This window comes from Mesocricetus auratus, unplaced genomic scaffold, assembly GCF_017639785.1.
Source record: "Mesocricetus auratus isolate SY011 unplaced genomic scaffold, BCM_Maur_2.0 Super-Scaffold_100013, whole genome shotgun sequence".
Lineage (NCBI taxonomy): Eukaryota > Metazoa > Chordata > Mammalia > Rodentia > Cricetidae > Mesocricetus > Mesocricetus auratus.
Genome location: NW_024429196.1, coordinates 19,147,232 through 19,169,773, shown reverse-complemented (window position 1 = coordinate 19,169,773; position 22,542 = coordinate 19,147,232). Strand labels below are relative to the sequence as shown.

The window sequence follows — 22,542 nt, the reverse complement described above, 5'->3', positions numbered from 1 at the left end:
AGTAAGCTTGCAGGAAAAGCACTCATTTAAAATAGTTCCATAACCACGAACCCATTGCTGAATAAATAATTTGTCTGAGTAAATACACTTCAGTTATAGCAGTCATTCATTCAATTAAGATTTATTAGAATATTATTTATGTTTTCTGAAGAAAGATGATAGTATTGAACCAGAGAGGCCAGGTCCTTCTCATGGAGTTTATATTATAGCAAAAACAGACCCAACGAGAATAAGTAACAAGGTTGGGTGGTACATGCCTGTTATTTCAGTACTTGGAAGATAGAGGCAGGAGGATCAGGAATTCAAGACCTGTCTCTGTGCCATAGAGAATTCAGGGTTAGCCTGTTTCAAAAATTCCCAACTCCTACAAAGCTCATAAATAAAAGGAGGGCATATATTTCAAGATGGCTGTAGTTATCATATAGAATAGAGAGGGGTAAAATTAGTGGGGGTGGCCAGCTCATGGAGGGACTGATACTTGAGCTGGGGCCATGAAGTGGCTAAGATAGCAACCAGTCAGGAGTGTTGAGTAATAGAAAGGCCTAGAGCTGGAGGTGGTAAGTGAGGGTGAGAGCAGAGGGTGAGGGCCGATAGGCCTGAATGATGAGGAGAGTGGTTGAGAGGTGTCAGGGATGGATGGCTCCTTGTCCAGGGATCTGCTTTGTGAAAGCCAGATGTTTTCCTCCTGGTTTCAGTGGTTCCAGTCTTGAAGGGATTCTGTAGAAATAAAGTTTCCTCCCAACCCCTTAAGATAGAAAAGAAACAAAGCCATTTTATTAACCAGTAAGCACTATCCAGAATAATGCACATAGGACAATCCAGCAAAGAGACGGCATGTAGTTCAGTGGATGCAACAACCATTATGTGGGGGAAGGCTTTGCAGTACAGAAACCTGTCAGGACCATCTCCTCAGAGGACACTGGGTCATCAGGAGTCATCTGCTTCCATGATTCTATTTCAAAAAGAGTTGAGAGTGGAGCAAGACCATGATGGCATGACACAGACTGATGACAGTGACATTGGAGAGAGGAGAATGGAGGAAGAAATGTCTGTTGCAGCTCTCCCTCATCCACCCCTTTGTATTGCACAGAGTATCTGTAGGGGTGAAGGGAGGGAAGGAGAGAGGGAGAGGGAGAAAGAGAGGGAGAAGGAGAAAGGGAGAGATAGCGATAGAGAGATAGAGACAGAGACAGAGACAGAGAGCTGGAAATCCAGGGTGACTAGTAGATTTAGGGTTGTGAATGTGGGTGCATGATAATGCATTGAGAAAGCAAAGACTGGATGTTGGTTCATGCCCTGACTTATATTTTTTCCTCTCCCAACTTGACACAGGCTAGAATTATTTGGAAAGAGGAATGTCAACTGAGGAACTGCCTCCATCAGATGGCCTGTAGGCATGTCTGTAGGGCATTTTCTTGATTAATGATTGATATGAGAAGGCCCAGCTCACTGGGGTTGTACTGACCCTGGGCAGGGGGCCATGGGTTGTATAAAGCAGGCTGAGCAAGCCAAAGGGTGATGGGTGTTCTTTCATTTTCTCTGCCTTGACTTGCCCGGATGATGGAGTGGGACCCAAGAGTTGTAAGGTGAGGTCATCCCTTTCTTCATCAAGTTGCTTTTGAGTATGGTGTTTTACCACAGCTAACTAAGACAGCTCATAAAAACACCACTGTAACTAGAGTGAAATTAACTATAAGATGAAAATTAGGCACATAAAAATAAAACCCTCTGAAGGGAGGCCATGCTCCATGTACAGATTTTCATGTCCTTTGTCATCAATGAATGACTGTGTGCTGGTTTGCTTTTTCTTTTAATACGGGTTTTTTTTTTAAATAAGGCAAGTCAACAGTCAAACAAAATGGCTGCAATCTGAAGTGAAAGACAGACTTGTGGTTAATGATGAGATTATACTGAGAAAAACTGAAAAGTGGAGGGCAAGACTAGCTAGAAAACATGAGGGGAAGAGCTAAGTTAATGGAAGATTTCCAGGCTGCTTGATCAGAGGAGGTTAACTAGCATTTGTGTATGATAAATGCTCATAGAAGCTCTTAAAAGGCTTCATTTCCTTATCTTCTGTCTTTTAGTATGAGCAAAGCACGCTACTTTAAAATTGTAAGCTTTTTCAATGAAGAAAGTGACTTATCTTGTCACACCAACTCAGGAGCAGCAAACAAAGTGAGGTCAGGAGTGGGAAGGAGTTCAACTACACAGGTGACCTAGTCAGGTATGGCATATGTAAGGGACGGCTGTCAACTCCAGAGAAGCAAATGGTGGCAGACGTTCTGGGTTTGTGCTTTATGGAACTAAACATACATGTAACATATTTATGGCATAAATCACCCCAGAAGACTGGCAAGAATTAGGAATATGCGTGAGAAGGGGCAGGGGGTCTTTTCCAGTGTGGGCATGATGGAGAGAGAAGCAAGTGTGCCAGGAGGCAAAGGCCTTTTGAGGCCATAATTCATTATGGGATTTACGTTAAAGGTCCTAGACTTGACCTCAGAGTGTAGGTAGTGCCAGCTGCACTGGGGAGTTGAGAACAGGAAACAGAAGTGTTCTTTTGAAAATGCTCTGGAAATAGGGAGGGACTCTCCTGATTGCTGATGTTCCTGCCCCCACTCCCTCTTTTCCTTCCCCGCTCCCTCCTTCGACCCCAGAATGGTTTGATTGAGAACAGCTGAGATCATTTTTTTCAGATTCTCAGAAACCTACAACTCTACCAGCTCACTTGGAAAAAAAAACTGTGCAAAGTAGATACAATAAATTTAGAAAAATGTCACAAGAAGTGGTTAGTGTACATTTATGTCAAAAATCAATCTTTTATTTTCCTTATATTTTCTTTAAAAGTAAACAGAAAAGGAACACCTTGACATATAGAGGGAACTTTATGCTTAACAATTCTTTTTTCTTTATTTTTTTTTCACCAAAGGGAGTCCCATTTGGCCATAGATCAGCTATGTAAGACGAGCGAAAGCTATCCTTACTCATTTACTTCAACAGTTCTCTCCTCTAGTTTCTCTGTCTAGCTTCCAGGAGGGAAACAAGCATCCCAAGACACAGTTACTTCCACTGGTTTCCCTGCAATTATAACTCTTTAGGGAAATAGAAGTCTGCGAACTTTTACCCTAAAATACTGCCTTCATTATGTGAACATACTTAAGCATGTTTTCTTTCTGTTTTCTGAACAGACACGAAGCAGTTTTTAATCTATAATGAAGATCACAAGCGCTGTGTGGATGCTATAAGTTCCAGCTCAGTTCAGACATCAACTTGCAACACAGAAGCTGAATCCCAGAAATTCCGTTGGGTGTCGGAATCGCAGGTTATGAATGTTGCTTTCAAAATGTGCTTGGGTGTGTCATCAAAAACTGACTGGGCCTCGGTCACTCTGTATGCCTGCGACTTAACCAGCGAATTTCAGAAATGGGAGTGCAAAAATGACACACTCTTTGGACTCAAGGGCGTAGAGTTATATTTTAATTATGGCAACAAACAAGAAAAGAATATCAAGCTTTACAAAGGGTCTGGTTTGTGGAGCAGATGGAAGGTCTATGGAACCAAGGATGACTTGTGCTCCAGGGGCTATGAAGGTAAGGGGCTTAGTACTTCTTTTTATCAGGTATCTCTTTGTCTCCTCATTTGACACTGAAGGAAATAAGCATGTCCTACTGTGGTCTGAACAAGAAACAGTAAGCCAGCACTTTGAGCTTTTGAATTACTCTGTGTTCTAGACAGACATGATGGTGAATAAGGGTGAGGAAGTGTCCCCAGTAACCATTAGTTATTGGTAATTCATAGGAAAACATTAGTTTGAGTGCCTTTGTATTACTTAGTTTTAAGCAAAGAGTTATAGTTTTCAGAGGTGTTTCATTGTAACCTTTGACCAGAAGCCTCCCATTTGACCTTATGAGATTGTCTTGTTAGATATAACCAGACTTTTCCTTTCCTCCAGGGTAAGGTTAAGACCTCTCAGGAGAAATGATCCTAAGAGCATTCTTTACTTCAGATGGCCTGAAATGAAACTCTGAGTGTTTCTGGTTTATTCTGTCATGCTGGGGTATTTAGAGACGAAAATCATTCTGGATTATTCAAGAATGGTTCATTGAAGAACTGGTTCATGAATTAACAGACATATTTATTTAGTCACCTGCTTTAGAAAGAGGCAGTATGAACAAGGAGAGTAATTGCTTTATTTAAAGGTGATTTCCTGAGCTATCAAAGGGGAAATACAGTCAGGATCTTTAGCCTTCCCTTGTCTTGGTCAAATTTCATTCACTGAAAATCAGACAGCATAACAAGGCAATTCAAAAAAGTCTCAAACCTTTTACAAAGGCTGCTCTCTTGAGTCAGATGATGCTTCAACCCACTTCACATTTGGATACTTGGCTATTTTGAGGCATTATCTAGAACAACTTCAAGGTTGGAGGAAGAACAGGACTTTGGGGACAGGGGAAACTTATCCCAAAATGACTTTGTTGCTGGGGCTGTGGAGATAGGTTGAACCTCACTTATCACAGTGATAGGGCACAGGAACCCAGTTCCTTGTCAAGAGACTGTTTGTCTGCTTTCTAAAGAGACGATGAGAGTAGAAATTGAAGTCGTTGAGGGTAGAGTTCAGAAAAGTTATTTCCAGGCATTTATTGAACATGATATAAACTTAGAAATTCTAAGGCAGGCAATCCAAGCAATGCCACCTTCCAGGGGAAACACAATAGAAACTCAAAAGGCAGGACAGACTTACTCAAACTTGATTGTGTTAAATTCTAAAAAGGGGACAAGTTGAGGAATTCAGTTTGAGGATAATAGTGTTAGGGGGTCATCTCTTTGAACTTACTCATTTCCTTCTTTTTTCACAGTGCTTGTGGTTAAATCTAAAGCTGCACACATTCTGGGCATGCACTCTCCTGCTGAGCTCTGTTCCCAGTTCTTTTAGGTTTTGCTTTTTATTTTGAGGTAGGGTCGTACTAGGTTGGCCAAGCTGGCCTTGAACTGACTAGGTTGCCCAGGCTGGCCTTGAATTCACTCTGTAGCTCAGATAATATTAAACTTGAAGTCTTCTTGCCTCTAGTCTGCTACAGGCCTGTACCACGAGGACTACCTTATTTTATTTTAAAATACAGCAGTAAGTTCCTATCTTTCTGGTCTGCCATTTGCTTTGAGGCAAATATACATAATACATAGGGTAACAATTGTTACAGTGTGTTTAAGACACATCTGGTAAGCTTGTTTAAATGTGCAGATTTCAAGCTCTTACCCCTACTCAGATTCTGAATTAGTACAGGATGACACAAGAGTCCTTGAAATATTGTTATGAAGGATTAGGTGATAGTTTTGAAGATAGCCCACCAGTGACCTTTTGCAAACAGTTTGATAATCTTTCAGTATATAAAATAATCTTATTGAAGGACCTAGGCCCTCAAAATGACTTTAATTTAGAAAAAATTAAATTATGTGTGTGTGTATGTGTATGTATGTATGTATGTGAGTGTCGAGGGATGAGAGAGAGAGAAAGAGAGAGAGAGAGAGAGAGAGAGAGAGAGAGAGAGAGAGAGAGAGAGAGAGAGAGAGAGAGAGAGGAAACACCTGTGTGTAGTATGAGTGCGGTATCTGTCTTGAGGTGGGTATCTGATCCCTTGATCCCATGGAAACTTGGAGTTATAGACAGTTGTGAGCTGCCTGACATGGAATCTTGAGTCCTCTGCAAGAACACTGCCTGCTCTTATTTTCTGAGACATCTTTCCAGCCCAGAGTGACCTTTAAATTCACTTAGGTTAGAACTGAAGACACCATCTCAATGGAAAGTTGGTGGACAGTAGAGATAGTTTTAGAAAAATAGTATCAAAATTGTAGACTTGGATGATTTAAAGGGTTATCTAGAATTTTGAGCCCTAAAGGGAACCTGAATTTTATGGCAGTTTTGTGCTTCTTTAACGGGGTGGGCGAGGCTGAGTTTGGGTCTTTGGGTCTCTTTTGTGCTTATTTTTGAATAAACATTTTTTGAAAGAGCCCCCTCTGGTTGGCATCTATAAATCCAGTAGAAGAATGTGTTGTCTGACTTACTGAAGAGTACACTGGTCCTGTGGTTCCCATGGACTTTTTTTTTTATTGGGAGGAGCAGGCATTCTTGGCACTGGGAGTTTGCCCAATTTTTACTGAATCCAGCATGTTCCTTATACAAACTTATGATGTGAAGACTGTCCCTGGGCTGGAGAGATGGCTCAGTGGTAAAGATACTTGCTGCCAAGCCTAACAACCTAAGTTCAGTTCCTGAAACCCACAAGGCAGAATGAGAGGGCCTGCACTCCCAAGTTATCCCCACTGCCTCATGTGTAGCCTGACACAGTGCTCTTCTCTACCTTACAAACAAAAATACCCCAAAGATTTCACCTATATCTTAGCAGGACTAAAGCTAGAATAGCATTCTGAAGTTATTCACAACTAACTGAAGAGTGATTTTTGATTAATTGAAAAACAAGTCCAGATGGAGTAAGTAAAATAGTAAGAGACAAAAACCAAGCAAAACAGCAAAGAAGTAGCTGGGAATGGTGACACATGCCTGTAATCTCAGCATGCAGGAAACTTAGACAAGAGGATTTATTCTGAGGCTACTGAAAGCTAAATAACAAGACTCTGTCTTAAAAGAAATAAACTTCATAAATTAAAAAGGAAGGCACTGACTGTAGATACTATGTAAGGGTTTTGAGTAGTTTCTTTTTAGGATATGGATTAGAGAACTCTGATGATTCTATGACCCCACCCCCACAATCACTGTTGAGAGAATAAGTGTAGGCTGAGTTGCTCAGAAGTACTTGGAGGGGATTTGAACATTACCTGTGTTTTGACTCCATGGCTCTCTCTCTCTCTCTCTCTCTCTCTCTCTCTCTCTCTCTCTCTCTGTCTTTAGTGTTTATATGTATGTGGATAAACCTGTGGATGTGACTGTGTGTGCATGTGTGTCTGAGTTTGATGCCGAGTATTTTCTTCCATCACTCTCTATCTTATACACTGAGTCAGTCTCTCACTTGAACCTGGAGCTCGCCGATTTGGTGTCTAGTTAGCTAGTTAGCTCTGGGGGATCTGGCTCCATTTTCACATTTATATGGGTCCCGAGGATACAAACTCTGATCCTTACTTGTAGCAAGCTCCATAGTTTTAAGGTTGTTTCCAACCTACCGAGTTATTGAAACTATAATTCTACCCAAGAGGAAGAATAGCATCTGCCTGCCTTGGAGGAAAAACAGACGTTAATGCTAGTGTCACAAGGGCTTATTGTTACAGTTTCCTCAGAGGAAGGAGCATAGTCCATTCCAAAGAGTGGTTGGAAAGTGGTGGTCCTAGAGTTGTTCCTGAGTACATGCTGCAACAGGTGCCCAGCAAAAGACTACACAGAGGCAGAGGGGTCAAGGGTCCAACTCCTTCAGGATGCTTTGTAAAGGCAGCACACAGACAAGTGTCACTCTCATTTTAAATGCAATTCCCTATGTCCCTACAGCCATGTACTCCTTACTGGGCAATGCAAATGGCGCTATCTGTGCATTTCCATTCAAGTTTGAAAACAAGTGGTACGCAGACTGCACCAGCGCTGGGCGGTCAGATGGATGGCTGTGGTGTGGAACCACCACCGACTACGACACTGACAAGCTGTATGGGTTTTGTCCATTGCAATGTAAGTAACTGATCAAGATATGCTTGGAACATTACCATGACAATAAGGTGGTAGGACCCCAACTTTATGTAGAACATGCTCCCCCAACTTTTTCATGCTTATTCCAGAGTATTTCACTCTAACCTTTTACAGATGCCATAGCTGCCATTTTACCACAGAGAAAATGAACCATTGTGGCTGAAGACCATTGTTTGTATTTAGATTTGGGAGGAAGGTCAGACAGCACTCCTATTGCCCCAACATACCTTGTGTGAAATAACCTCCTGATTTTTATTTATTTTGTTTTTTGTTTTTCGAGACAGGGTTTCTCTGTGGATTTAGAGGCTGGTCTGGAACTAGCTCTTGTAGACCAGGCTGGCCTCGAACTCACAGAGATCCACCTGCCTCTGCCTCCCAAGTGCTGGGATTAAAGGTGTGCACCACCACCACCGGGCACCTCATGATCTTTAGCCTCTACCTTTCCTGGTTTAATTTCTCTTATTCCCTCCCTCCCTCCCTCCCTCCTCCCTCCCTCCCTCCCTCCCTCCTTCCTCCCTCCTTCCTCCCTCCTTCCCTCCCTCTCTCCTTTCCTCCATCCCTCCCTCCATCTCTCCATCCCTTCCTCCCTCCCTCCCTTCCCCCTCCCTTCCTCCCTCCATCCCTTCCTCCCTCCTTCCCTCCATCCCTCCATCTCTCCATCCCTCCCTCCTTCCCTTCTTCTCTTCATCCCTCCCTCCCTTTCTCTCTCCATCTCTCCCTCCCTCCTTCTCTAATTCCTTTCTCTATCTCTCTCCTTCCCCATCTTTGCTTCTCCTAGGGTTCGATCCCAACATTGCACTCCTATTCAAGCACTCTACCATGGAACTAAACACCCTGGCCCTATCAGTTATTTTCTGAGACTTTAGGGCAAATTATCCTGTATACAGTATTATATATACTTAACACTGGAGGTAGGCATCACATTCTCCCAAACCCCAAATGCTTTAGCTTTGTAAAGCCATAAGCTGGAACCAGAATTTAAATGACATGACAAATGCGTTTAGTGGGAGAGCGACTACGAGGGTTCTCAAGTTTTCTGTCTCATGTTTTGCTGGAGCTCCTTGCCGTGAAAATGATAATGGTGGAGTCTTGTGACGTTCAATGTAAGAAGGGTGGAATTTGATTGAACTGGGTATCAAGGAAAGTGGGTAATTTATGCTTCAGAGTCCTTTGGAAATGGAAGTTCAGGTGTCACTAGAACTAGCAAGACCACATCAAGTACCAGAACTTGAGTTCTTCAAGTTCATGTTTAAGTTCATGTAGTTCTGGAGTCTGTGTTTCAGAATCTGCAAGAAAGTGTATGACAGGTGTTAGGTGAGGTTGGGAGGAGGGGAGCAGCTGGGCAGAGCTGGGGCTGAGGAAGGAGAAAGAAGTTGAAGTCTTTGTTTGTTTCTGCTTCTCGGAACATCTTTCCTGCAGTCAGGTGCCCCTTCCTGACTAGGTTATGTACAGCCAACCTCTCTCACCTCTGTTGCTGGACCACTGCAGTATGCTTCCTCACATCACTCAGGACTGGTTTTTAGATGCCCCGTAAAGAAAACTGAGCCGAAGAGGAGACTCCGGTGTGGTCCAGAACTGCTATGGAATTATCTGAGCTGCAGCGCCATTGTTTCCTACTATGCTTTTTGTGACCACAAATTTGCACATCAGAATTCTTACTATGCCAATATTTTAAGTCAGTTAAACTTAGCAATGTTTCTTAATGTCAAATTATATCCAGACTTCTGAGAATTTTCTATATATGGCCTTTTGGCTTTATAATTCCAAATCATCTTATTAAAAGTAAACTTGAGCTCATACCCTGTAAGTCATTGTAATTGCCTCTTCAGCATCTGGTAAGTGTTCACGAAAGCCACAGACTTCAAAGTCATGGGCTTCAAATCTATAATGATACAGTTCTCTAGTTTGATGGAGGTAGATCTATTTGCCTCTCTTATAGCAACATTTAGAAACTTGATTTTGATTAAAGATTTGCAGCTGTCTAATGTTTTGAATGAGAAATCTTTGTCTGAGAAAGTGAAGTTTTTAAAAGAGGAACACCTATTTTTTCAACTAGAGTTGTCTAGACTTAGTAAGAGTGATACTTTCTAAATCTGTCACCATTTTTCTGAGGGATATGTGCTTCATGGTTCCAACTATAGCATCATTCACTTAAGTGGTATTGACAGAGGACTTGTTGGATGTGTGATGGATAAAGTGTAGGGAACAAATGGGAAGTCAGTAACACAAAGACTTTGATGTCTTTGGATATATGTAGAATGGAATTTCCAGTGTATCTAGTATAATAATATTTTAGTCTTGTTAATTCTGCATATTCAAAGTCAAATGATATATTTTTCTCGATATAAAACATATATAGAAAACAATCGCCTTTATTTGTTTTATTTCCATCTGTATAAAATTTTAATTTTGTTTTGTGGTTCATTCAAAGTAAAATTTCATTTTATATTATATTATTAATAATAAAATAAGCTTAGTAGATTTGATACAGGACAAATAGATATTAATTACTGACCTAGTGACACTAAACACATCCTTTCATTGTCCTTTGGGTTGTTTATTGTAATGTTTTCCTTCTATTTAGACACTCATTTTCACATATCATGAGAACAGGAAAAGGAAGAGACCCCATTCTCCCAATTTTCCTTAGCTTGCAGCTTGGGCTTGCAGCCTTGGCTTCACTGGTTTACTGTAGGAAGCTGAACTCTGGGGAGTTGTGCAGTCAGCAAACCTGTTGTGTGTTCATCGAGAGATGCATTTTAACCTTGTGATTTAAAATGCAAGAGAAACTTTCTTTACATGAAGAGAAGAGTTAATTCACTTCATTTCATCCTCTTGACTATTCCCAAATAAGAAATATCTTCCTTTAATCAATAGTTACGTCTTCTAACTTATTCTAAGTAAACCCATAATTATAAAATATTTTTTGAAATGCTTGTCTTCAAATAAAACCCAAATAAATCTTACTGGAAAGTCTCATTTACATAAACACTAAATTTGTCAGACATCAGATCAGTCTACGCTCTATATTAATAATTGAAATTTATTTTTCTGTAAGCATATGGTGATTTTCTAGTTGTTTAAGTGCTGGGACATAGCTCAGTAGTCCAATGCCCACTTACCTTCTGCACAGGCTTGGGTTCCTTCTACACCACCATCATCATCAACAACAAACTTTGAACATTGCTATGCCATTGCCTGAATCAAGTTCTAATACAGTTTTCCATCCTCTTTAATGTATCATGTTACCATAAATGTTAAATCATAGGTGTGGTATGCATTCTGATTGCCACTTCTTCATCAGACATGAAATACAATTAGATCTAGAGTTAAGGATTATGATGCCGTACATGAGATGGTATAGACAATTTAGCAAGCTGAATACTTTCTGGAAAACTTTAAAATTATATAATCACCTTTATTTTCCTTATGAGTAAATGAAAAGGTTATGCTGTCTTTCCCAGGGTTGTAAGCAGAATTTGGCATTATTAAAAAACAAGAAAGGGTCATTTTCATAGCATAAAACACAGGAAAACATTTCATTTGCTAGCATCCAAAAATCTTATATGTAAAAGGCTATAGATAGTACTTATGCTTGTATATTATTGGTCTTTCATAAAGTCTTCTAAGTTTATAAAATATATTTACAATCATATAATAGAAAAGGGCCAATATAAGCTAAAGTCGTCATTTGTTTTTAATCAAGGGAAGAAAGCCTAACAATTAGTGTGTTCTATTGCTAAGATCTAGATTAAATGATGCATCCTGGGGATGAGAAAACAAAGCCCTGAGTCACTTTACTCGCCACCTGGTGGGTGCAGGTGTTACCAGCCTGTCTAAATGAATCTGTGACCTTTCTTCTTATGCCTTATTTCTTAAAGACCAAACTAGGCAACAGATCCACTTGTTGTGAGAAACAATGCACTTATCTTCTCTCCCTACCTATTTCATTCACCTATCCAGAACACTGGGATGCTGTCTTTATTTTTCTTCCTTGTGACTACCTCACGTCTTACATCATCCAACCCAAATGTTCCAGCCGGGAAACAGGGAGAGGTTGTGTCTTTTTCCTGCCTTAGGCTCATGAAGCCCTCTAGATATGGTTGGCTATGAGACACCCACTCTCCATCTCAGCAGGGAGGAAGGTGCAGATGGTCTTAAAGATAAGCTAAAAGGCAACAACAGATGTGATGATGAGCTGGATAGTTTTTAAAATGTTTTGTTTGCTTGAAGCATTTCCCATGTGTAACACAGCTCATTGGTTGTCTTCTTTCTCAGTTGAGGGCAGCGAGAGGTTATGGAACAAAGATCCACTGACCGGCATTCTTTACCAGATAAACTCCAAGTCTGCCTTAACCTGGCATCAGGCAAGGGAGAGCTGCAAACAGCAGAATGCCGAGCTCTTGAGTGTCACGGAGATTCACGAGCAAACATACCTAACAGGTAATGATAGAACTCAAAATGTAAGTAAAATGAGGTCAGTTGATTTCCTCATCATATAGCTTAGGAGCAGATAATAAAATGAATTATTAATGTCATGAAAATGTTTGTCCCTTATACAGATTGTATAAGAAATGTGTGTTCAGAAAGCAGCACCAGAGATGACAAATACTGCCATTTCTAGAGTGGATCTTGTTCTACCAGTTGTGTCTGCCTTTAGAGTCTGTATTAAGCAGGGTTCTGAGGACAGAACTGGGAAAAGTACAAAGGAAGCCAGTATCAATGAGCGGTATTGTTTTTGAATTCAGCAGTGGTACCCATGCCTAACCTGAAGCCAAAGGTTTTACCAGAGAGTCCAAGACGATAAAATGAAATGAACAATCAGTAGCAGAGGCAAGTCAGTAATTCCTGTGCCAACCCAAGTCCCTTTTGATTGTGCCTCTCCAACTCCCATATATGTATTTTCAGGATTTATTTCTACAATGTATTGTTTGGTTTTTAAAAATATCTTTTATAAAGTTATAAGATTAGTATATTGGCTGAGAAAAGAATATATATTTACTCTGTAACACTCATTCCTGAGGACTGGAGAGGTTGCTCAGTTGCTAGAAAGCTTGTCTAGCATGTAAGAAGGTCAGGTTTGATCTCAAGCAATCCCTCTTGTCTCCCCACCCACCCAACTTAACTGTTCTCTCTCAAAAAAAAAAATAAAGCAACCAGAGTATAAAATGGGCATGGTAGTTATATGAATTCTTTTCTTTGCCACAGTGATTTAAAACACCACCACCAACAACAACTTAGGGAAGACAGGATTCATTTTGGCTTTACAGTTCCAGAATAATAGAGTCCATCATGGCATGGAAGGCATGCAGCAGGAGCATGAGGCTGGCCTAGCAGGCAAGAAATAGAGAGATCACATTTGATGCATGCAGGAGGAGCAGAGAAAGAGAGAGAACAGGAAGTGAGACTGGTTTATAAATTCTCAATTCCCAAGGCCCACCCCCAGTGACGTACTTCCTTTAGCAGTTCTCAGCATTCTAAAGGTTTCACAACATTCCCACACAGCGCCACCAGCTGGAGACCAAGTGTTCAGATAAAAAGGCCTATGGGGGAGGGTGCCTTCCATTCTAACCGCTGCACTGGTGCACACCTGTGTTTCTACCATGCAAGAAATGGAGGTGGGAGGCCCGGAAGTTCAAGGTCATCCTCCAGCACACAACCAGTTGCAGATCAGCCTGAGCTACACGACACCTCCCTCAAATCTAAAACTAAGCAGAAAGTCAACAAAATTCCCACTTGGGGAAGCAGGTATTAGAGCTGAGTATCAGAAAAAAAATCTCTGCTTCCCCATTGCCAGAGCCCACTTCCTGTTCATCTGGCATTTCTGTTACATGATAGATCTTGGACCTGTGACTGTTGTCTTTAGAGCACACTCTGTGACCTTTAACTTCTTATCATGGGACACCTTTGCCTGATTCCAGGATACCATCTATCCACCTACAACTCCTGCTGCATCCATTTTGCCTCTAAACAAAGGTCTCTAATTCCTCACAGGTGTCATGGCTTCTCTTATTGTCTGATACATTTTCTGCCACATTGGTTTTTGTTTTTTTCGAGACAGGGTTTCTCTGTATTATTTTGGAGCCTGTCCTGGAACTTGCTTGGTAGACCAGGCTGGTCTTGAACTCACAGGGATCCCCTGCCTCTGCCTCCCGAGCACATTGTTTTTTTTTTGTTTGGTTTTTATGTTTGTTTTTTGCTCTCTGTGTGTGTGTGTGTGGTTTGTTTGTGGTGTTTTGAGCTAGTGACAGGCCACAACTTGGCCTATTTACTGTGTAGTTACTTCCCCTGTTCTTTCCCCTTTTCTTCCTGGAGCTGCCCTTTTTGGAATTTTTTAAATTTAAATTAGAAACAAGCTTGTTTTACTTGTCAACCCCAGTTCCTTCTCCCTCCCCTTCATCCCTGCCCTCCACCATGCCCCCATCCCATCCCCTTTCTGCTTCTCAGGGAGGGTGAGGCCTTCCATGGGGGAATCTTCAAAGTATGTCATATCATTTGGAGCAGGGCCTAGGCCCTCCCCCCGTGTGTCTAGGCTTCCAAAGTCCATTAATATACTAGGGATGAATATTGATCCACTACCAGAGGCCCTATAGATTGCCCAAGCCTCCTAACTGATATCCACATTCGGGGGGGGGGTCTGGGTTGGTCCTGTGCTGGTTTCCCAGCTATCAGTCTGCTCCCCCTTATTCAGGTCAGTTGTTTCTGTGGGTTTCTCCAGCCTGATCTTGACACCTTTGCTCATCACACCCCCCCTCTCTGCAACTGGATTCCAGGAGTTCAGCTCAGTATTTAGCTGTGGATCTCTGTTTCTGCTTCCATTAGCTACTGGATGAAGGCTCTAGGATGGCATATAAGGTAGTCATCAATCTCATTATCGGAGAAGGGCATTTAAGGTAGCCTCTCAACTATTGCTTAGATAATTAGTTGGGGTCAATCTTGTAGGTCTCTGGACATTTCCCTAGTGCCAGATTTCTCTTTAAACCTATAATGGCTCCCTCTATTATGGTATCTCTTTTCTTAATCTCCTCTATTTTTCCCCTGACTCGATCTTCCTGCTCCCTCATGTCCTCTTCTCCCCTTCTTTTTCTGCTAACTCCCTTTCCCCTCCCTCCATGCTCCCAATTTGCTCAGGAGATCTTGTCCCTTTCCCCTTCTCTGGAGAATCATGTATATCTCTCTTAGGGTTCTTGTTTCCTAGCTTCTCTGGTGGTGTGGATTGTAGGCTGGTAACCCTGTGCTCTATGTCTAAAATCCACATATGAGTGAGCACATACAGGTTTGTCTTTTTGTGGCTGGATTACCTTACTCAGGATGGTTGCTTCTAGTGCCATCCATTTGCCTGCGAATTTCAAGATTCATTGTTTTTTTCCACTGAATAGTACTCCATTGTGTAAATGTACCACATTTTCTCTATCCGTTCTTCAGTTGAGGGGCATCTAGGTTGCTTCCAGGATCTGGCTATTACAAATAATGCTGCTATGATCATAGTTGAACAGATGTCCTAGTTGTATGAATGTGACTTTTTGGGTATATTCCTAAGAGTGGAATTGCTGGATCTTGTGGTAGACTGATTCCCATTTTCATGAAGATCCACCATACTGATTTCCAAAGTTCTGCCACACTGTTTTAAACTAGAATTTCCCAAACTTTATAGAGTGAGTATTGAATTCTCTCCATCTCTCTTATCTTATTAGCACTTTTATGACCTATTTATTTCCATTTTGTGTGTATGTACAGGTTTGAATATATAATATGTGCCTGTGCCTGTGAAGATCAGAGGTCAACATTGGGTGATGTACCTCAGAAGCCAGCCACTTTACTGTCTTAAAAATAATGTTTTTTTTGTTCATTGAAAATTTCATGCAACATATTTTGATCATATTCATTCCCTATGCCCAACTCTTTCCAGATGCTCTCCCACCTCCTTCCCCTCCCAACTTCATGTTCTCCCTCAAAAAATAAGATAAAATCACCACCAAACAAAACAAAAAACAAAGCGAAAACAAAACCTATTACTGACATCCAGTTTCTGTTGACCCCTAACTCTTGGGTGTGGATCCTTCCTGGACTGAGGTTATCAGCCTTGGGTGACATGCTTCAGTGGCCATATACTCTTTTTGTTTGTTTGTTTGTTTGTTTGAGGCAAGGCCTCTCTCTGGGACTTGGAGATTCCTGATTAGGCTAATCTGACTGTTCAATAAGTCCCAGGGATCCTCCTGTCTCTGCCTCCCTAGCACTGGGACTATATGCATGCTCCACCACACTTGGCATTTTATGTGGTTACTGGTGGTCAAGCTCAGTTCTCAGAACATAGCAAGCACCTTACTGATGAAGTTACCCCTCAGCCCTTCTTATTGCCATTTTATAATAGTTCTTGCTCAAATGTATTTATAATTTATTATATAGTTATATAATAAATGTAAATTACAATTTATTATATATTATATTTGTTATATCCCATAATGTGTTTATAAGCACTTGAAGTTCTTGTGATTTTTCTCAACCACATTTTTTCGTTTACTAACTCAACAGGCTTTCTATCTTGATAACTTTGTGGTGGGCATTCTATTAGGTCTTGGGAACACCCAAGCTGATTCTGACCTATCCAATGAGACTCAAGTCCCGCAGGGAAAAGAGGTATAGACAAGAAAACCAGGAAGTGACCATCACAGAGATAGGAAGCAATGGGGAAAACAAGTGAGTATGGTGTAGAGAGTGAGCTAGCGAGGTGAGCTGCTGGAGATGAGGCTCATTAGAATAGGATGCTTCCCATCCAGGGAGATTCACATAGACCCTTCCAAGGAAAGCTGTCTCAATGTTTGCTGACTGACCCGTGACGATGAGAAAATAAATGTACTTTTTTAGAGTTTTACCCTAAAGTTTGAGCAATGGAACAGTTAGTTGATAGCAAGAACACAGTGTTCTTTATTTTTATTTTTTTTAATTTATATATTTAGTAGGCCTGTGTGTGTGTGTGTGTGTGTGTGTGTGTGTGTGTGTGTGTGTGTAGGTCAAAGGACAGTCTGTAAGAGTCGGTGCTCTCCTCCTTCTGCCATATGCGTTCCAGGGATCAAGCTTAGGTTCTTAAGCTTGGTGGCATGCACTTTTTCTTTCAGAACCATCTTGCCAGCCCCAGTGTTGTAGTTCTTAAAAGTGAAGCTAGTTATTCATCATCATCATCAGTTTGTTGGGGGAGGTATTTTGACTACATCCCATTCTAAATGAACACAGTATTGTAGGTTCATAGATAGCCCCGGAATCTGCATTTTGTTTACAGCTGAGGTGATTTGTAGGCATGGATGGCAACTCTACCCTATTGGAGCCTGAGCCCTGATCTCTGGTTCACCTTTGATCAGCAGGTGCCGTTAGCATGCTCATCAGGGCATTAGGCAGTCTGGGAGATTCAGGGCTGAGTACGCTTTACATGTTTCTTTGAGTCTTATTCAACTTCCAGAATTACAGTCAGCAGAATTCCAGTACAATCTGGATATTTGTAGCTTTTCTAGGGAGAGCCAGGACACTTCCTGCCTTTCTGTAAGTCAGAAATATCATGCCATGAGGAAAGGTTATCTGACAGGAAGCGTAAAAATATCTTGAACAGAGGAAAGACATTCCTTTTCTTAGAAGAAATATATTCACAATATTTGATATCCATGGGCTTATATTGAGGAGGGATCTAGCAAGTAATGGTGTGGCATATGGATGTTTCTGATGCGCTCTCTTTTTGAGAAATCTGCCCTCAAGGTAAAAAACAACCCATAACATATATAAAGTAAAGTATATTCTGTGGCTGAGTTCGGGAAGCAAAATGTGTATTCCACAGTGATGACCCTGAAGCTGAGGACTCGCTAAGATGCCTGAGGTGGCTGATGGAGCTGGAGGTAGGGCAGTCACAAGCTTGAGGAAAGTGTGGACTTCATAGGGAGACTGCCATAAACAAAAACAAACACATTTGTCATCCTCTATTGGATAGATGCTATGTGCCAGACACTGGAATTTATTTCTTTTTTTTTTTTTTTTTTTTTTTTGGTTTTTCGAGACAGGGTTTCTCTGTGGCTTTGGAAGCTGTCCTGGAACTTACTTTGTAGACCAGGCTGGCCTCGAACTCACAGAGATCCGCCTGCCTCTGCCTCCCGAGTGCTGGGATTAAAGGCGTGCGCCACCAACGCCCGGCTTGGAATTTATTTCTTAAGCCCATATTAGCCTTGTAAATGAATATTGTTATCCTACTTTATGTAAGAGAGCTAAAGCTGAGGTGGGTTGTTTCATGTTTCAAGTGCATAAAACGGGCTGAATTGGAGTACATCTCTCTTTCATTTTACCCTGCCCAAGTCTCACTCATAAAATGAGCAGGAACCTGGCATGCTCAAAGCTCCAGGGAGAACCTCAACTCATTCACCAACATCTCCTTGTGCCAGTAAATGTCTTTTAACCTGTAGTCTGATGTCATACTACCCCCAGGGTGGCAGATTTCCACCCAGATACTTGTTTGCACACAGCCCCTTGCCGTTCTGTCTTCTTCACTCCGGCTTCTCCCCAGAAATATGTCAGGGTGCTCCAGTTAATCCTCAGTTCCTGAACCCGATCCATAACTATATGTGTTTTGAGTGATCATTTAAGAACTGAAAAGAGATGGAGGGAGGAGTGAAATTTGACTTGTTACTCAGGTGTGCATGTTGCGTGTGCGTGTATGTGTAAATTGATTTCCTTTGTACTTTCTGAAAACAAATGGGATATATATGTGGGAAGAAAAATTTAAAAGCCAGTGTAATAATGGAAGAGTCTATCATAACTAAGTTCAAAAGCAGACTTAAAGGTGTGCATTATTGTATAATGCATGCCCCCAAAATTGAAAACAAGTTCCATGGAATTGATAATTAATGCTTTGGATGAATAGCTAAAGTAAAAAGTTTTGGTTTGATACTTTATAAAATTACACGTATGCATGAGAGTGGCAGATGCTCATGTGCTTTCAGGGGTGCTTCTTTCTTTTCCTGTGCTGCGGATGGAACCTCACAGATACCAGATTTTTAAATGACACACTTAGGACAAGACGAGTCTTGTTCCCAAATCACACTACCGCTAATCTAAATTCACATGTAACTGCTAACATTCATGGAAATGATAACCATCACACGTAATTACTGGGCACATGACTATCTTGTAGGCCTAATTTAAAAAGTATGAATTTGGTTCTCAAGCTCAGAAGCCCCATGGAGTTGATGGGATATGGGATACAGGGCATGGGATATGGGGTTGCCAGAGGGTGGTTTCCTTAAACAGCCGCAGTCATTTCTCGTCATGCCAGACCTGGTAATTGAACTCAAACCTGATTCAAAGCACACTTTAATGCTTCACCAATCAGTGAGTTTCTCATAGTTTTGAAAACTGCTTTTATTTTTTGAGACAAAAGTCTGTTATATAGTGCTGGCTGGCCTGGCACTTAGTCTATAGCTCAAGCTAGTCCAAACACACAGCAATTCTCTTGCTTCAGTTCTGTGTGTGCTCTAGAGTGCTGGAGTTACAGGATGTACTAACATGCTTAGCTCTTAACTCCTTAGTTGATAATATTTTTAAACTGCTGGAGTACATACGTTTTGTAAGCTATGTTTAACATTTCAAAATGCTGCTAGTTGGATTTCACCTTAACCCTCTCTTGATACTTCTTGGATCAGCATCCTGAGTGCTGGGGTTATAAACATTCACCACCATGTTCAACTTGAAATGGCACTTTCATAGAGCATTTCCCTAAATCCCTCTGGAAATATAGGGATGATTACTATTCAAGTTAGTATAACCTTATTTATGTTAGAATTTGTGAAAAATATAATGTTCAGCAGTAATTGTCTTAATATAAAGGATAATATCAATATGATATTGATCCCTGAATGTTTCATAAGACAGTGTAGAGACATGTTTTCTCTTGCATGAAGGGTGAGACAACAACTGTTTCTTATTTCTTAATCCTACAGGGGTGATATATTGTTCAAAATAATTTCAATAATACATAAAAACAATAAAGTAAAAGGAGTTAATGGTGGCAGGGTAACTATAAAACTGACATAACACAAATTCGCCATCTTTTAAATGAAGAGTGTTTGGTATTTATGACACAGATTTACAACTAAGTGACACCCTCCCATCTTGTTGACATTGTTTTCTTAGCAAGTCTTTATAATAAATAATTTTATAATTTAGACTAAAATTCTAACCTTGAAAACCTAGCACCGAGTCTTTGGTAGATGTCAAGTTGCAGTATGCGCAAAACACCAGGAACAGGGTCACTGATCAGAAATACCTACCTAGCTCGTTGTTCTCCATGTAAAGGTACCTTGTTAGTACTTGAAAATATTTACAGAGAAATTTAATTGAACACTTTTGATTCTAGATTTATTAATTTTACTTAAAGTGTATGAGTATTTTGCCTGTGTGTATGGGTACCACCTGTGTCTAATTCCTATGGAAGTCAGAAGAGGGCATCAGATTCCCTGGAACTGGAGTTAAAGCTGTCATATGGGTGCTGAGAATTGAACCTTGGTTCTCTGAAAGAGCAATAAGTGCTATTAATCACTATTCTGCCTCTCTAGCCCCTGAAATTTAAGTTTAGAGGGATTAAATTCATTGGAAATACTCAATTGAACCTTGGGTTCTGTATCTGACCCATGCTATGTAACTTTCAGCAAGGTGTTTAGCCTGTCCATCTTTGATTGTCTTGGCTGTCTATGAAGGAACAGGACTAGATCCTTCCCAAAATATAATGTACCTGAGAAAACTGAGCTAGCTCTTCAAACTTTTTCCTCTGGAATGCCTGATAAAGAACAAATGAGGGCTGGAATGATGACTCAGGTCTCTGGCTGCATTTCCAGAGGATAGGGTGTAGGTTCAATTTCCAGAAACCACATAGTGGTTCACAATCACATCTCCAGTCCCAGGGCAGCCAATGACCTTCCTCTGGCCTCCCTAGACACCAGACATACATGTGTGTACAGATATCGTGTGGGCTGAAAATTTGTACACATTAAAAAATAAGTGAATTTGAATTAGTTGTCATTGAAATTTACTTATCAGTATTTAATTTCTTTCCATTTTTCTCATATTATTTCATATTAAAAAGTGCTAGTAAGAGCTGGGCATGGCGGCACACATCTTTCATCCCAGTGCTTGGCAAATAGAGCCAGGCAGACCTCCATGACTTTTGAGATCTGTCTGGTCTTCCTAGAGCTCCTAAGTGCAATGGCTGTGCTGTGCCCTGAAGTCGCCTTCCTGCCTTCCCATCCTCTAGTTCTCATATTCATTCTGCCTCTTCTTCTTGTAGTATGAATCACTAGTTCTTAACATCTATCTCAGGGTGAAAGGGCTGTCCTGTCCTCAGGAATCCTCAGAGTGCAATGCAGACTGCACTGCTCTCCACCAAGCCTCAGACTGCTGCCCTATGCCTTCCCAGTCTGGAAACTAAATCTCACATGATAACCTTTGCTTCTTCTTTTTATACCTCTCAAGTCCTGGGATTAAAGGTGTGAGCTCTGATTCACTTTTGAATTGCTCAGGATGGTCTTGGAGTCACAGAGATCCATCTGCCTCCCAAATGCTGGGCTTAAAGGCCTTGTGATCCCAAGTACTGAGAGCACCTTTGTATGACTGGATAAATTTCATGTAGCTCAGTGTAGCCTTGAACTAACAGATACCCGTCTGTTTCTCTCTCTCAAGCCATGGCATTAAATGTGTGTATCACCACTGCCTGGCTCTATGGCTGTAACTAGCTTTGCATTTTGATCTCCAGTGGCTTTATGAATTATAAACAACATGTCACCACATCTTCTGTGTTGTTTCAGCCTTGGAAACAAATGGACAAGTATGAGGCTCTAGATATTATAAGTGATTAATTACTAACTCTTGCCACTAAAAGGTGTTACTGAGGAAAATATTCCATAGATGCCAGTGAGTATAAACTGTTAAGTTTGTTTTATAACATGTATACAGACTTGAGTGTTTTAAAAAATAAGTTGAAGCATAGATTTAAAATTTATTTACCATTAACTAAAACAAATTGGAGAGATTAGAAAATTCCAACCTTTGATTTGTTTTAAAGACACAAACAGTAAGAGGTTGAAATATTTGTGTTAGCTCGTCCATGTAGCATTTCTTTTTTTTCTTTTTTTTTCGAGACAGGGTTTCTCTGTATTGTTTTGGAGTCTGTTCTGGAACTTGCTTGGTAGACCAGGCTTGGTCTCGAACTCACAGAGATCCACCATGTGGCATTTCTATTTTATTTCCATATTAGGCTTCAGTACACTAAACCACTGTAATTATTATTTATTATCTGCCTAAATAAAACATTGTTCATCTTGACATAAACATTGTTTTTCAGTTTACTAACCATTTATAAAGTTGTAAAGAAAAATTGATTTTAAATATCATAAAATTCTCAAAATAAGTTCTAAAATATAAAGTTGAGGTAATAAATTATGACAATGTAGGTCATACTTAGTAAAAATTCTGTCATAGAGATTTGCTTTTTTATAAAAATAAATCTTATCTTTACTCTTGAAGGAAGTAAGAAAGACATTATTTCATAAGTTAAATAATCATGTCCACAGAAAAAGTGCTTGTCTTATTCCCAAAAGAGTAGACAATGGTTAAGATGATTACGTTAGTGTGGAAACCTTAGCCAGAGTCCTACTAGCTTCTCATAATACTCTCTGCCTGGTTCTTTAGCTACCAATGAAGGTCATGGTTCTACTTGTTTTAGGTTATTAGAAAAATTTTTAGCTATGCTAATCACTACTTTCTTCACACTTAAAAAGAGATTATTATTATTATTATTGTGTGTTTATGTGTGTGTGTACACAGGCACACAC

At 40.5% G+C, this 22,542-nt stretch overlaps 1 protein-coding gene across 1 annotated transcript in view; it reads left to right on the top strand.

The window, feature by feature from the left end:
* Mrc1 (mannose receptor C-type 1) overlaps positions 1-22,542 on the top strand; it is an 85,105-nt gene that overhangs the window by 6,474 nt on the left and 56,089 nt on the right. Inside the window, exons 2-4 of the mRNA XM_040755459.1 lie at positions 3,189-3,590; positions 7,493-7,666; positions 11,963-12,127. Coding sequence (XP_040611393.1) covers positions 3,189-3,590; positions 7,493-7,666; positions 11,963-12,127 — 741 coding nt within the window. The remainder of the gene's footprint in view (positions 1-3,188; positions 3,591-7,492; positions 7,667-11,962; positions 12,128-22,542) is intronic.